Here is a 17161-nt window from a genome sequence, read left to right on the forward strand (position 1 = left end):
CCCCCCCCCCCCTCAAATATTCAGATAAGGACATGAAACATTAAAACGTTGCCGAGAAAACAACTGGAAGCATTCAATGCAGACACTGTGTAGGGCTGCTGAAGCACAGTGTCATCATCGAGGTTAAAGTCAGAAGCCTTCAACCTTTTCTTATTGTTGCCTTTCACTTGCCAAATAATTTTGATATTTTAGTTGTAACAGAATCTGTATGAATTACACTGAAAGCTGAAAGCATAAGCAGTAGTCACTGTCATCTCGTGCCAAATTATCAACGCCTGTAACTCCCAATTTTTAAATAAATAGAGCTAGATATTTGATATTCGAATCTAATTCTATCCACAACACTTAATCCAGCCTCTCTGAAGTGTCAGAGAAAATACTTATGCAGGAAAGAACATATTAATCATTTTTGACATTTACATTTAGGAAAAGTTTTACAGATTTAGATTTAGTATTTTATAAGGAAAAAGGTGGAAGCCTGTTAACGTTTATGTTTGCAACACCATACATCTAAGGATCCAATACACAGCACTAATACTGTTTAAAAGCTTCATATCATCCTTGAGGCAATACTGATTAAACCTTGATTTTCAGAGCAATGAACAAAAAACATTTGATAAGGGGAAAAATAAGTTTTCATGTTACATATTTGAAATAGTTTTAAAGGTAATGATGAACAGATCATTAAACCTTAAGCCGTACTGATTTTACTTAAGATCTACAGACTCTCAATACAAGAACTTAAGAAAATCCTAAAAATTACCTGTATTAAACCATGGAATTTCAGTTGCTAGAGCAGTTTTGGTCTTGGGTGAAATCTGGTAAGTTTCATTGGGAACTGAAAGTGGAGATATTATTGCTTATCAAATGCAAATGATTTCCTTTTAAACATAAGACACCACAGGTGGAAGGGAAATTCAAACTGTCTTTGTGCAGACCATAAACAAAAAGAGTCAGTGCTAGAAACCTGGCTGAAAATCATGCTCTTATACAGATAAAAGACTTTTCAAGACTGGGAAGATATATATCATTAGTAAGTCAGACAAAAGAAGAAAAGATGATCAGGTACTGCCTTTTTATACGACTCCTCACCCTTGTACATGAAATACTTATTTCTAGAAAGAATTACATGAAAGAAAAAATGGCTGGAAAATTAAAACCAGCAACATTTTGTACATGCACTGGAATGTGACTAACAAATGAACACGATATAAAGATATATTAAGGTATTTCTGTTAATTAAAGTGTAAGTTTACTCATATAGCAAAAGCAGAGAAAGTAAAGTTTTATGAAAAATAAACTGACATAATAGTCTCATTACCCAAAGTCATTTTGGACCCATCAACAACATGAACTGTTATAAGGTTAATTGATCCCAGGTGTGTTGCCCTTGGAGCTACAAGAAATAAAACATTGTCTGTGAGAAGTGAAATTAAAGAAGTTGGGTTCATTAAGGATCTGTGTCCTTTGTTTCCTAAAAACGTCTACAACTGCTACACATCCTCTACACATCTGCTAAGACAATTTTAACAGACATGAGACAGACACATGTTCTGATTAGTCTGGATGTATTTTCATGATGACAGCCAGACAGCGCAACTATTCTGCCAGGCCCCCACCAACTTCAGAACAAATGCCCTAAAGGTGGAGTTCTGACAGTCTTTGGTCTTTCTCACACTGGGTATATTAATTTTCATTTCCCTAAAAAATTTCTAAAAGCCTGTAGTAATGCATTTATCTTTCAGACGTTCTTCCCTCACTCAAATTTGATTGAATTTAGTGAAAGATATCTAAGTTACTGGATGAAAAGGAGAGACTGACAGGCAGAGGCACACACTACATGTCTCTTTGTCTTTCAGAAATAAGGTTAAAATATGGAAGCTGTAAAGTAACCTACTTACTAGCATAAAGGGCAGTGGCTAAATAGTGCCATGTGTTTTTAACAACTTTCCTAACAGTCATTTATTTTGCATATATATCATCATAATGATTTAAAATTTAAAAGGAAAAGAATAAACCTATAAATTCTGTTTTCTAAAATTCTTTGCCTAAAACTAACTTTGTAGTGGTACCAAAACATGGCACTTGTTAACTACAACATGGTTGGAAATAGCTCTTATTCAGCTGAGACTTAGCATCTAACTTAGTTACTTAACAGGAAGCCTTTCAGAATAAGGCCTTTAGAAAATAAATCTTTTTTCTGGACTGTTCAGTTTGATTTTCATAGTAATATATATGTACAGTTCTTGAATTAACAGGGTCCCTGCTTAAATTCTTTTTGGCTAGAAGTCTAAGGGAAAAAAGGTGGGGAATGATAAAACCATTCATTAACCTATTTATGTAAAACTAAAATATTATCAGTTTGGAGGTTAGATCAGAGATTAAGAAAGATTAGGAGCTGCTCTTTCTTATAATCATGTTGTCACTCCTCCCCTAACAATTTTTTTTCCCTGTAACCTTCCTATCTAGTAGTTTTTATGGAAATAGTTCACACCCAGGGTAAAGCTGAGGTATCATCATCTTTCATTATAACTATGCACCCCTAAATCTACTGTAGTTACTGCAAAAATCACTGATAGGAAGAAGGTACCTATACTCTTAGCATCTAACTATCTTGGACTGAGATTCTGTAACCCAAGTTTCAAAAGTGCTTGAGAAATTGAAGCAAATTTATTTAGGGTAATAAAATCCCCCCAAAGAAAAGAACTTATTGAAGCTGGTTACAGCAGTATATTTTTATTAAAATTAATAGAATTCCTCACATTTTAATGGCTACTACCCACCAATTCAACAAACAAATGTTAAAAAACCCAACCACCTTAACTTCTGCTCTCCATGGAAATTGATGCAATTCTTGGGCATTCTCTTTGATATAATTTATTAACATACTCTGAGCTGAACAATGATACTAATTTCTGTCTACATATCATGCATGTCACATAACTGCAGGACTAAATGAGAGCAGAAAGTATCACTAAGGCAGTGACACAATAACACTTTTAAAGTTACAAACTTTAAATTACCAGATTTAGTCTGCGGTACTTCTGGCCCGACAGATGTTTTGGGTTTGGAAGGAATAAGCAGTGTTTCTTTTGGAGCTGAAAGAAAAGGAAAAATATTATTATTGTATTCTTCAGGAGTCACGATCCAATGCCATATTTAGCCCACAGAAAATGTATGCCTCGAATGCCTGAAAAAGAGACAATAACAATTCCATGGCTTTCTGGAACCTGAAACAAAATGACTACCCAAAACACAGAAAAGTTCTAGCACTGTGCTGTAGGATAAGTTGAGTTAGTGGCTAAAATTCTTGCTCTAAAAGAAAAATTAGACCACTGCATTTGGTTGGAAATCTCACAAATACAGGCTTCTGACCAGACATGAGCTGTCGGCTAGTTCTGCTTTACTTCTAGGATAGAACTGAGACTCATCTGTATTAAGAAACACATGTGTGTAAGCAGAATGAAGGATAGTGGAATGATGTTACACAAAATACCTCACCAGAGCATGTTCTCTGGAAATTTCTCCACTGAAAAATAAAAAATACCTGCATCTTAACTTTAAGGAAACTTATTTACCCATTGTTGCCCTTGAATGCTCAGTGGTAGTAGAAGATTTTGTAATAATTGGTTGTGGAGTTGTCTGATGTATTGCTGTTAAGGAGAAAATGTGAAGAATCTTAGAATATTAAACTGTAATAGAAACAAAGTAGCATTTGCACTATTTCAAAAACTTTCAAAATGCTCCAAACTAAAGTGTAGCAGAATATCTTAAAAATCAACTGCTGACAGATATCATTATCTTTCTATTAACTTCTCCTATACATTTCTTATACAGCAAAAATGGGAAGAGACACAGCCCCCGTAACTATTTTTAAGACTACTTGTGTTTCAGTTAAGCACACAATGTCAGTTGCTAACTGTACAAGCACATTGCAAAGGAGTTCTATTGCATTGTATGGATTTAAAAAAAAAAAACAACGCTCACAGAGAAGCATCTCTGATTACCAGGAAGTAATCAGAGAGAACTCAGCCTGTCTAGCCACTAAAATTTGTTAACACGCACATTTACCACATTTTAGTCATCATTTGCTATATGTAATAGAAAGGTGGAAAAACATTTTTTATGCTATACTACAAATCCTACTATTATTTTCAGTGTAGTTTTGGCATATTTTGGACTGACTGACTTAAGTGTAATGCATTTGTTTCAGCACAAAACCAGCCATGAATAATTCTGATAAAAAGCACAAAACCCGAGGCTAAGGGAAAGAATGATTAAACACAAACACACAAAATTAAAAGAATGACTCCATTACCAGGTTTGGTGTGTAGCACTCTTGGTTTTTCAGATGTTTTTGGTTTGGCATGAATGAACTGTTTTTCAGTTGGAGCTGAAATAAAAACAAACAGCACCCAGAACAATAATTGAAAAAACACACTGCTTTCATAGTACACAAGGAACATAAGTACAATCTGATCTGTAATAAGGCAAATTATGTAAGGGTAAAGCTGAAAATCAGTCAGTTGGAATTCCTGCAAAGAAAGGAAAAGAAATTAAATGGCCGCTGACACAGACAGACTTCCCCAAAATTATATACAGATTTGTAGCTTTGGATGAAGCAGTGAAGAATATAGTCACAAACAGTATATAGTAAAGTAACAGGACAAAAATAGACAGTAGTAGCCTACACCTTCCACATCTGCCATACATGAGTATCTGAGGACAGGATCTATTTTTCAGTGGATGCTTCATATCAGACTTGATTTATAAATTAACTTCTTTGTTCTTATGTGGGAACTGTTCAATCTTGTTATATTCATACTATTCAGTTAAAAATTCTTGCCATGTAGGAATCATTTACTGGAAAAGGTTATCTTAGCACTTGCTAGTCTGTGATGCACACCAATGTGAGAGGTCCTCAAAATACCTGCCTTAGCCTGTGCATTCTTCATCCCCATTGCTCTGAAGAACCATTTTCTGCATACGAATATTGCATCAGGTAGCCCCAGATGTGTATGACAGGGCACATAAACTTCATAAAGCTATATAAAGAGATATCCAATGATACTAAACCTAAGTATCAATGCATACAGGGAATATGTCTTAAAATAGAAACATGATGAAAAGCATTTTTCATTTCCTATTCCTCAAAAAGAAAAAACATGGTTCGAAGATTATTAAAAGGCTATTAATACTTCATTAATGATACCATTTCATTCTCAGAAAATCATGGTCAATGTCTATCTCTGAAACTGGGGACAGAGAACTAATTAGTAACAAAGACTGCTCAAGCAATACTCCTGCTGTCCAATACTGCTTAGATTCATTGACTGTTATTTGGTCCACATCTGACATTTAAGTTAAGAAGAAAGAATCCTCAGCTAATGTTTCAGATATTTCAGCAAGTTTTCCCAACACAGATGACTAGAAGTTAGCAGAGAAGGTGGCTTTAAGAACTAATATTTGATTTGGAGGGTCACGTAGCCGGTCTGTTTCAGTACATGTTATGCTATAGTTGATACCTTATCATTTTCTTGCAATTTTCTTCTGTAAAATTATACCATGAGGAGTGAAGCAGAAGAGTATTTTAGGATGACAGCATCCATACCTCAGATGCAGCAATTATAGGAATCACTACCTGTTAAATAAAGTCCCCTTTTACTGGAAAATATATAACATCTGAAGGAATTACATCATCCTGACTGGAAAGGCTAGAAGACAAGGAAAAGAACCTTCAAAAGTAAATGAGTTCATGCATTATTACCCTTATCAAGACCAAAGAGCAAGCAAGTATCTAGAAGCAGAGCAAAACTTCATTATTAGTTTTTAATATCATGTAATGAGCTCGCTCTAAGAATATCTTCTCTAACAAGAATGGAAAATAGAGTAATTATTTATGAAATACACATGATTACCCAATGTTGCCTTTGATCTTTCAGGAATATGAGGAATCATAGTAGTATCTGGTTCATGGAAGGTTGGAATGATTTCTGTTGGAAAAAATGTTGATAAATGCTCAGAATAATGAAGAGACTCTCCCTTTCCCTCCCGCCCCTTAAAAAAAACTTTCAGCATTATACTATATACACCAGGAAAGGGATGTTTTAAAACAGCAATGAGCATTTACCCTCAGAGATTTATGGTTACAAAGGGTTAAATTTTTTGTTTGTTTTTAACATCTAGATACTTAAAAAACAACAATAACAACCCTTCAGTGAAACCACTGATTATCTTATACAGGTCAGCCAGATTCATGATGGGGAGTCTCCTAATTGAAATACAACTGAAGGGAAGCCTCAGTCTAATCTGGATGAAAATGTGTATAATAAAGGAAAAGCACTGCAACAGCTTTAAGAGGCTTCTCTCATAAACATGGTGCAAAAAACTGACATGTGTTGCTCAGATACAAGCTGTGAAAAACTTTTCACCATTGATTTAAACATACAGGTCACTACTGTTTCTTCTTCTGGTAATATCGACATAATATAAAAAAAAAAAATCTTAAACTGTTGTAGCTTCCATCAGTGGTATGACTTAACTGCAGCATTGCAGAGGTTTCTTAAGCTACAGTGATACCCAGGTAACAGCAAGTGTACTGTTGACAACTCCCCCCACTGCCCGCCCTGAAAGCAGTTGCTCAATTATCAACCGCAGCTTGACAATTTACCAGGCTTGCTGTGTGGAGCATCTGGGATGGGAGCTGCTTTAGGTTTAAAGGGAGTATGTTGTGGTTCTCTAGGAGCTGAAAGAAAAGACCTGTTTTAAGGGTTTATACTCTTCAGAAATTAGACAGGTTTATTGCACAGGCACTGCATGCCTCGTGCTTGCAAAGAAAAACAAGATCCTTACATGACAGACTGGAAAACTGAGTGTCAGATACATACAAGAATTTAAAGAGAAAAGAAAATAATGAATGAAAACATGGCTGGAAAATTGATCAAGTAAGCAAAATCTGGAGTCAAGCAACAAAAACTGAAAGAACACAGACAACTATAGTGGACATGTTTCCATATGTATTTCAGAGCTCATAACTGCAATACCCATTGTATGCTTGTCTCCTACAAGTGTCAAAAGAATTACAATGTGTGTGAGAGTGAAAGAAATTTTCTGTGAAGACAACAGAACAGCAGGGAATCTTTCAATACCTGGAACAGAGTAGAATTAAGTTCAATAAGTAGAAAAGAAAACAAATCAAAACCACAAACAGATGATGTGAAAAACAGACTAATGATATATAATCTTTGATCCAAGGAGCAGCAGGGAAAAAATAATGATGACTAGCCCAAGGTAACATCTTTACCTGTTGCTGTCTTTGGTTGTTCAACTGTAAATGTAGTAGGTGCCAAGACTTCATAAGAACAAGAACGTACAGAGAATTAGCAATAAGTACAAGCAAAAGGGTAAAAATACTCCCTTTTACATGACTAATTTCTTTTCAAATTGGAACACGTACTTGAATTTGTTCTTTTCTTTTTTTAAATTATTTATTGGTGGAATTAGTGGATATGCACTCACTCAAAACGAAGGTTCAACTGATGCTTTCAGAACCATCAGGAGTTACAGAGGTTTGGCAGTTCACTAGTATGTAAATCCCTATTAAGTATATTTTTAAGGGTCAAATTCCATTACCAGGGTACACAAACATATGAGTGGTTTGAGTTACAGATATTTGGAGTCATACACGAAGGCCCTAAAATATGTTTTTCTCTAAGCATCTTTTGATAGGCACAGAAGAGAGGCAATTTCTTCCAAGAACATTCTTATCATGTATGTATGTTGTCTACCCTGCTATGCAGATTTTTCATCAGTGATAGCTGTCATGGGGCTGAAAAGCATATACAACTCATCAAAACTCAGCCATTAAAAATACAAATCAGCTCTATCTTCCTTTAAACACGCATTTAATGATCATTAGAAAATCTATTTGTTTTTAATATGAAGAGATGTTAACCAACACTTGATTCATTGAGGAAAGACCGCCCAAAAGAAACCCCGAATATTCAAGCACAACAAAACAACAATGTATTTACCAGGTTTTGTGTGTGGTACATCTGGACTTGGTGATGCTCTGGGCTTGGAAGAGACTCGCCGACTTTCTTTTGGACCTGTGAAGATGAGCAAAGTTTTGAATCTGTTATTGAGGATGATGATTCAACATAAGTCTTTTGATTTTCCTGACAGGAGGTTCATTTTCTGCAAAGAATTTTTTAGGAAGTATTTCTTCCATTTGAAAATAATCACAAAGAGATCTCCTGTCAATGCAATCAATATTACGTTAGGGCAGAGACTAAAGACAAAGTGACTGTTACAGTGCAGTGTTGGATTAACTCTCCAATCCTCTCAGCTCTATCAAACAGAGCTTTCTAAAGAGTAAACTGTTGTAGTTCTAACAGTTCCCCTAGTCGTGCTATTCAAGTGTTTCATATTCCAAAAATCTGCTGCTCATTTAAATCAACTTTGCATTAAAAAATAATCTCCAGCAAAGCAGTCAGAGCAGAAGAAACATGGAAATTTACCACTAATTTTCAAATGGACAGAACTATTTCCAAAGTTTTGGGAACAGGAAAGTACTGTGATTTTACATTTGTAAATGAGTAACTACAAAATACAAACACCTCTGTCACATTGTATGGAAATTAAGACACAAATTTTCCTATGTGCAAGGGCTCAAGATGAGTGTTAACCCCCACATCCCTACCATTATACAAGTTATTGACATGTATAAATATCTAGCTGATTAACTTGTTCCATGACAGCTATATAGCAAAATTTGATTATGTCATTAAAACACAACATATTCAAAAAGTATCTGTGTACCTTCAGAGAACTCATCTATTTTGACAATTTTCAAACTGATAAAAACTTTCATGCACTAAAGGGCAAAATATTGATAAGCTTACTTGCTCTAGTTGGAGGAACACGTGGGCTGGGTGATGTTTTAGGTTTGGAAGGCCCATGACGTGTATCTTTAGGAACTGAAAGAAAGAAACTGGGTTACACTGTACTAAAATTTTCCAAGGTATCAGTGTCCACTACCACACATAACAGTCAACAAAAACAGAGCAAAGATTTGAACCAAAGATATTCTATGGAAGTGATGCAAAAGAGAAGGTTTTTTTTGAACAAAATCAGCCTATACAGAAAAGAAATAATCTTCTGTGACAGAAGCATGTGACAGAATTACTGGTTCTATTTAAGAAGAAGACTTAAAAAAATAAAAAAAGAAGAAAACAAAGTAAGTAGCTTCAAATACAAAGGCACCACTGCTCTGTAATGGAGGTTGTACTGGAATGATTCGCAGTACCAGATTCAAATGATAAAAATGCCTTAGTCAAATGGATCTGCCTCAAGAAATCATATGACCCAAAGATCACTGAAGTTATTCTGTTCTGACAGTGGAATTAAGGTTTGAGTGAAACAGAACTATTTTTCAGACCTCTATGAAGGACTGAATTTCATTTAGTAAAACTGGAGGGGAAGGGAAGCAGAGAAAGAAAACTTGCAGCATGCAACTCTGCTCACCCAAACCATATGACTAACTAGAACAGTTCCACCTCTACAGTATGACTACGATCCTGTTCTGATCTACCCTCTGCCTCTTATCATTAAATATTGAAGGAAATTGCCCTATGTTTTGTGCATAACAACTTGAAAGGCACAAGGATCCTCCTCAATTGTTTTGTAGAAAATAAGAGACAGAGAATCTTGACTGTTAAATTATTAAGGCACATACAAAGAAAAGTGACAAATTTTTGCAGGCCTATGCTTAATGATTTGCGTTGAAGAGGAAAGACAACATGACTATTCAAGTAAGAAAGTATCATTACCTATTGTTGACTTTGGTTTCTCAGTTCTAAACGTAATTGGTTCCAGAACTGCATTAGAGTGATAAAAACCAAAAACAAGTATTACCGAGAACAATCAAAACATTACAATCACTACTTCCACAATGACCATACCATCCTTGCTACAGCCAATGACAGATGGTCACTCCTTCTTGAAACTCAATACATGTCAGAGTATTATGTTGCTCAGAATTGCCTCCAGTTCTAGGCAATAGCTCTAATACAGAACAGAGCCCAAATATAAATCTGAAGCTTTTGTAATACACCACAAAGAAATTGTGGGTGGTTTTTCACCTTCAACTTTGTACACTTTCCTGACTTATTTCAAGGTTTTGATTCAAACAATAGGCACAGACTTACAAAAAGGAACCTTAGTTGTCATCTTTCTGCCCATTTGTCCAACAGCACCATCTAATACTACTTATACCTTGGATACCCGTACTGGGTCTGGCTGAGATGGAGTTTATTTTCTTCATAGCAGCCCCTCTGGTACTCTGTTTTAGATTCGTGACCAAGACAGTGTTGATAACACAGCAATGTTTTAGCTATTGCTGAATAGTGCTTGTTACAGAATCAAGGACTTCTTTGTTTTCCACTCTGCCCCCAAGCAAGTAGGCTGGGGGTGGGCAAGATGCTAGGAGGGGGACACAGCTGGGCCAGCTGAACCAAGTTGACCAAAGGCATATTCCACCTCATATAATGTCATGCTTAGCAACAAAACTGGGGGGTAGTGTTTCCAAAGGACCCATTGCTCCTAGACTGGTGTTGGTCTGCTAGTGGGATGTGGTGAGTGGTTGCCGTTATATCACTTGGTTTTTTCCCATCTTTTTATCCTTCACTTGTTAAACTGTCTTTATCTTGAACTACGATTTTTTTTCTCTCTTTTGCGCTTCTGATTCTTTCCCCCTACCCATTGTGGGGTGGAATGAGCAGGTGGCTAGCAGGTGCTTGGTTGCTGGGCGGGGTCAACCCACCACAGTACCTCATGCAATTGCTAGTGTGAGTTGTATAACTTTCTTCCTCCATCCTTAATTAGCCCGCAGTTGTATATTGCTCTATACCAAGCTGTGTAAACAATGTTATAGAAAGTATTACATGTTCTTAAATCTCTGAACAACATAAGGGCTCTGCAAAAGTGAACTGAAAAGTATAAATGAATGATTGTGCCTGGGAAAGAAAAAACAAGTACACAATTTGAGAAATACAGAAAAAGACCCTTCCTCTTTGCAATGACACCCCTCCTTTTCACCTTCACTTTCCCAAAACCCAAGCAAATTCACACAGAAAAGACCTATTTTCACTGACAGCTGCACAGAAAATGCCCACTGTTGCAGTGACTTAAAATGTAAAAAAGAACTGAAGATAGAGATATTAAACTTACCAGGTTGCTTATAAATTCCACATGTCATGACATGTGATACTGGATTTTATCCCTCAAGGAATGCTCCAACATTTATGCCCAAGGGATACATATAAATCTGAAGCTCCACTGATCACAGTAGCATTCATAAAACACATATCAGTATGATAAGATAAAGAAACAACGTACTTACCAGGTTTGGTGTGTGGAACCTCTGAGCTTGGTGATGTTCTAGGTTTGGAGGGAACACGCTGTGTTTCTTTTGGAACTGAAATAAAAAAAAAATGCAACTATTAAAGTCTTTCAAGAACTGAGACTGACAGAAGGCATAATATTAAAAAAGAACACATGCCTTTGGGACCCTCTGGAAACACAAAAAGCTTGTATGAGTAATGGAGAAGTATGAATGTCTGGTATACAAAGAAATAGTGCTGATGGAGAACCTCTCTAACAGGATAACGTAAAGCAAGGGCGGTATGGATGGACTAGTATAAAAGATGAAGCAGCACATAACAGAAACTGAGTAGAGAGACATGTAGTCAAAGGTAGATTGTGGTGCTTCCATCCACTTTACAGAACACATTTGTGTGAGAAAACCCAAACAAGATGATTGTGAATTGTTAGTGTAAAAATCACAAAAAAAACCCCTTACAGAAGGACTAAATTTAATAGTAAAAAATAACAGTGGAGTACAATGAAGATGTACTTGTGATGCTTGGTGTATACTGAGAAAAAAGCTAAATGTGATGGTCCCTGTAGGTAAAAGTGTTACCTATTGTTGGTTTTAGCTGATCAGTTCTAAATGTTATAGATTCCAGGACTGTATCATAAACAAAACATAAAAGCTATTATGAAAATTGAAGAGAATAATTCCACTTACAATTAGTATTACTTGTCTAGTAACTGCATTTTGAATTATATACTATGTATACTGCCTCATACAAAAATTATTATACTAAATGAAGTCTCTGAGAAAGCAGTGTCAGCTAAAACATAATGTGAGCTTAGTTTCTCCCTTGGGCTTCAATGAGATATCCAAATATGTATCACCCCCTTATTCTGAAAATGGCTTTTTAGGGACACAGATCTCTTCCCTTTGTGGTGTATTTCAAATGCAGCTTACATATACAATTGGAATCAGAGACCACTTGCTTGTTTTCTGGATGCTATGTTATTAAAGAGCATTACAGTGTATTGCATTGCATGATCACATACTTCAGCTCTAAACTGGTATGGATCTAAAATAAAACTGGGTGTTTAAGTAGCATAAGGATGTGAAATTGATGCTATTTTCTTGCATTTCCCACATTAGAAACAGAGGCACAATAGAAATGGTATCCCTCTCTGTGTCAATTCTTCTGTATGAGTGACAATGAAAAAAATTTCTTTGATCTTTTAAGACAATCACAAGGTAAGTGGATGATGCTGTAAAAAAAGTTCTGTATATTATATTCTTGAAGAAACTTTTTTTTTTTTAAAACACAGAACAGTACAAACCTGTAGCATTTGTGTGACAAAACCATTTTTTGAGAAGGCCAGACTACCATAATAATGAAAAATGGCCACAGAGGTAAAAACTGAGTTTATAAGAAGTTGCATTTTAAGTTGTCATTTGGAAACAATGTTTTATAATCAGCTGACATGGTTAAAAAATTATGAGAGAACAAGGATTTTGACTGTTTTCTACATGAGGAAATCATATTTAATAGATAACATCAGCTTTCAAAAATATTGCTCCATGTCTACAATTTAAAGATCTTCACTAAAGTGATTATCATGAAATTTTTCACATTTACCAAAAGATGACACATGTTGATATTTGATACCCTTGTAATTTTCTGTTGATATTACCAACTGGATAGCAGAGGACAGAGAGTAATTTTTTTCTGCCTACCACTGAATTCAACTGCACTCACATTTAATGACATAGTATAAATATCCAGTATTTTGGAATACGGCATAAATGACCATTAATGCTAATAAATTTTAATATTTATAAACAAATAGTAACTATGCATGGGGTAATTTACTTGTTCATGCAGAAAATAATAATGTCATGAAATTAAGTAATTGTGACTTAAAAGGGAAATGTATTTATCCTAACAATGCAAAGCACTGTGGGAAAGAATTGTACCACCTAAGTAGCCATAATACATACTTTAATAATTGCTAGGTATTTGCTTTAGTTACCACTGTAATCTGAGTTTAACAACAATATTCTCATCCTGCTGCCATGAAGTAGCAGAGATTTATTCTTTTGCATTATGAAAAATACCTAGTGAATGTTACTACTCCTGAAACCTGCAAATAAATCACTGAACACACATCAGAACAGAACCCCATTATGTTTTAAGTGGCTCAGATAACAGCTGCTCAGAAATAAGTTTCAATCCACTATAAACTGTATTAGAAATAATCACACAAAGCAGTTTACCATCTTTGGCCTGTGGGATATGAGGTTTGGGTGAAGTTTTAGGTTTAGAAGGAAAACGTTGAGTCTCCTTTGGAGCTGGAAGAGAAAATGTGGGTAATGAGTTGGTTAAATAGCACAGCAATTAGTTTCTGATATCAAGTTGAACACACAAACCCAGAAACCTCACACCTGCAACAGAGAAAAAAAGCCTATAGGAAGTAGGAAAGAAAGTCAGGTAATACTCTCTGTGTGTTTACAACAATCTAAGCAAGAGAGTGGAATTTTAGTCATTTTTGAAGCTCAGTTGTTTGTTTGTTTGTTTGTTTTTAAATAAAAAGCTGGGATGAGCACAGACAAGCGTAATTATGAGAAAGGTGATTCAGAGCTGCCAGCATTGTTTTCTTACAAAAAAAAAGGAGATGTTCCAACTGTGAAGAAAGCAATATGCCCAACTGTCATGAAAACCAAGCAAGAGAATTATCTAGAAGAAAAATGAAGTTTAATGAAACAATCCTAAGGCATAAGGTGATTAACTTCAGTGATGCTTTCTGTGATGAAAAAAGCAAACACGACAGCTTGCCAAGGAAATATCACTGCCTATTGTTGACCTTGGTGGTTCAATTCTAAGTGTAAGAGGTTCCAAGACTGCAACAGAAACAGTGTGACAGGGTAAGTATGGAACGTACTCCAAAAACCTTAAAATTACTCCACCGGTAAGTATAAAAGCAGGTGCTAATACTACACCACGGTAATGCGGATCTTCAAATTAACTTTTACTTTTTAAAACCATGGACAATTAAACTTCCTAATAATACAGGTTCAGTAAGAAAAATATAATTGCACAAACTTGATGGCAACGGAAGCCAAAATATATCAGTAGAAATCAGTAAATCCTAGAACAAGCAAGGGAAGAGATCACACAGCTGAACTCGGAGACAGCAAGGGACTCTTGATACACAAAAATGTCAGGTATTCCCTAACTGAAGTCTGCTACTACTTGAAAGTGGCATGCTGACCATGACAAAACAGTTGAAGTTTTCCTCTATGGTGAGCAGTCAAGCAGAGGACTAAAAGGCTGCTATTGGTACAGCTATATAATTATCTGAAAAAGCTTATTTTGATAAAGCCTCTTAGTTTTTTCTCATTGTATCCTCTTATAATTTCCTCACAAACTATGACAAATTGGGAAAAAAAAAGGAAAAAAACCCCCGCAATCCTAAATTATGAAATGGCAGAATCTATAAAAATTTGCTGACAGTACAGAAAATATATTAAAATAATATTAATTGATAAATTCTCCCCTCTCAAGGCAGTAAAAACTAAAGTAACATATAACATAGACATACACACCTAAAGATAGAACCTTTTCTATAACCTATACTCACTTATCTCCCAAACTCTCTTATACATCTACCTATTTTAAAAATAGCATTTACAATAAACAAAACTATAAAACTTTGTTTGCAATTGATGCTTTTGATACTACAGTATTTCTTACACTTCTATTAACATTCACAGTATAATATAGCCTAGTATTAATACTGCTGCAAATGAGAAAAAAAGCCAAAACAACCAGCATTAACTTATTTCTGTCAACAATGGCCAGCTACTGTATAGAAAACTTAAACTAGTTACTAATCTTTCTAATGTGCTCACTCTGTATCCCTGGTTTGCATTGACTTTGCTTTTATTCAAGCTCATAAATTACCTTCAGAATTCAAATTCAGAATAATTTTCCATAAAACACTCATTTCTATTTTCAGGTTGCCTTCAAAAAAATCAGTGAGTTCTTAAAAAGAAAAAAACCCCTTCAGATATTCAGAATAAAATTAAATTCTTTGTTAGGTCTGCAAATTGCTTTCTGAGGCAATTTGGTTTCTCTTTGTATAAATATTATCCCAAAATAATGAACAACTTCCTTCTCTTTCCTTTTCCTCCAGGAAAAAAAAGTTGAAGTTTTTCACTTTTACTTTCTGCACTAATAGCAAGCCTCAAAGTACACAATTTCAAAAGAAGTGTGCCCTATCTGATTTAGCTTGAGGTGTTTTGGTCTTAGAAGATGATCTGGGCTTCGAATGTGTGGATTGTCATTTCGGATACTGGAAAAAACTTTGTTTGTAAAAACCAGTATTTAAGCTGAAAGTAAATGGTGTCCTGCAGACATTCAGCAATGAAGAAATGAAGTCTAGGAAATGACCTTCAGTTCGTATCAATGAATAAACACAGAAAAGAATGGTGCTATGGGTTTAATGCATGAAATATTATTGGATATGGGCAAAACAAGCAGACAGAGCCTTTGAAGAAAGGGATAATCAAAGAGTTAGAAGCTAATTTTGCTGCAGAAGAACATCTAAGAGTTTAGCCAAAAGCCAAAGAAAAGAGAGCTAAGAAATGATGCTAAGAAAACATTGTTATCCAATGTTGACCTTGGCAAATCAAGGTCATTAGAAGAGTTTTGAGAGTACTTTATGAAGTAGAACTTATTGCAGTTGGAAACAGTGAATCTAAGTGATTTGTTGCTAATTAACCAAAACAAATTGATTCTATGTAATGAAATCATTTAAGCACAGACTTAAAGCCATCCTCGTCCAGTAAAGTATTATATATGTAGTTGGCTTCATCCGGGTTTTAAAGAGCAACGCTATACCTCTGCAAACATCTTAAAGTGCTTCTCAGAATACAATCTGCAAAGTAAATGCAAACAGTGACTCAAATCTTCCTTTGAATTAGATAGAACATTTCAAGGCTCGCTGCAAAGGACACCTTTGTTCTTAGTCTCCATTAAAAACCTATTTATTAAACACATCACTAAATATATATTCCCATACCAAAAAAAGGTAGTGATCATGTATTACTTTATAGAAAATTTCCTCCTCACTAAAACTAGAATTATTTTATTTTCTTAAATTGAATGCAAGTTTCCATGGATTAATATTGGATGCAATGTTTTCCATAAATTTGAGAAATTATCAAGCAATGCTTGGTTATGTGCAACACGGAACTCCCCCTTCTGCAGAAATTGTTCAGTAGTTTGTAGTTTTAGATGTGATTTTTAGATTAGGTATATTATTTTTGTATTTCATAAAATCTTTATTATTGCAATAATTCTTATTCTTTTTTTTTCCTAATGTAATTGAATCTTCTAATCAGATACCTTTGAAGTGATATCCTGTCTTTTAGAAGACAATATCTCCATGCTAGAAACATGGAGAAATAATAAAGCACCAAGACTATACTTCCATTTGTTGGGTTTGGACCACATATGAATAAGCAAGAAGCCTACAGGAAACGGTGTTTTCAACTGCACATATTATCAGACCAATGGAAAGAAAAATGACTAAAAGTGACTCGCAATCATTACCCTCTGCAGTCTTTGGACGTTCATATGTGTAGGGACTCCTAGCAGTGACTGACACCGGAATGGTTGCTGCTGGAATAAAGAGAATTTTCTTGAGAGAAATACAGGTGCATCTGTATCTATTTCTCAACTTCTGGTATGGCTCAGCTGCTCTTGCTTCCCCATTAAAATCCGCCTCCTCC

At 35.2% G+C, this 17161-nt stretch overlaps 1 protein-coding gene across 1 annotated transcript in view; it reads right to left on the reverse strand.

The window, feature by feature from the left end:
* The window catches only part of ABI3BP (ABI family member 3 binding protein), a 168236-nt gene that overhangs the window by 43233 nt on the left and 107842 nt on the right, over positions 1-17161 (reverse strand). The window contains exons 33-46 of the mRNA XM_019474770.1: positions 16983-17051; positions 13643-13717; positions 11981-12028; positions 11402-11476; positions 9831-9878; positions 8904-8978; positions 8034-8108; positions 6671-6745; positions 5919-5993; positions 4319-4393; positions 3579-3653; positions 3024-3098; positions 1322-1396; positions 764-838 (exon numbers count right to left, since the gene is read on the reverse strand). Coding sequence (XP_019330315.1) covers positions 764-838; positions 1322-1396; positions 3024-3098; positions 3579-3653; positions 4319-4393; positions 5919-5993; positions 6671-6745; positions 8034-8108; positions 8904-8978; positions 9831-9878; positions 11402-11476; positions 11981-12028; positions 13643-13717; positions 16983-17051 — 990 coding nt within the window. The remainder of the gene's footprint in view (positions 1-763; positions 839-1321; positions 1397-3023; positions 3099-3578; positions 3654-4318; positions 4394-5918; positions 5994-6670; positions 6746-8033; positions 8109-8903; positions 8979-9830; positions 9879-11401; positions 11477-11980; positions 12029-13642; positions 13718-16982; positions 17052-17161) is intronic.

This window comes from Aptenodytes forsteri, unplaced genomic scaffold (genome assembly GCF_000699145.1).
Source record: "Aptenodytes forsteri isolate BGI_AS27 unplaced genomic scaffold, ASM69914v1 Scaffold61, whole genome shotgun sequence".
Classification (NCBI taxonomy): domain Eukaryota; kingdom Metazoa; phylum Chordata; class Aves; order Sphenisciformes; family Spheniscidae; genus Aptenodytes; species Aptenodytes forsteri.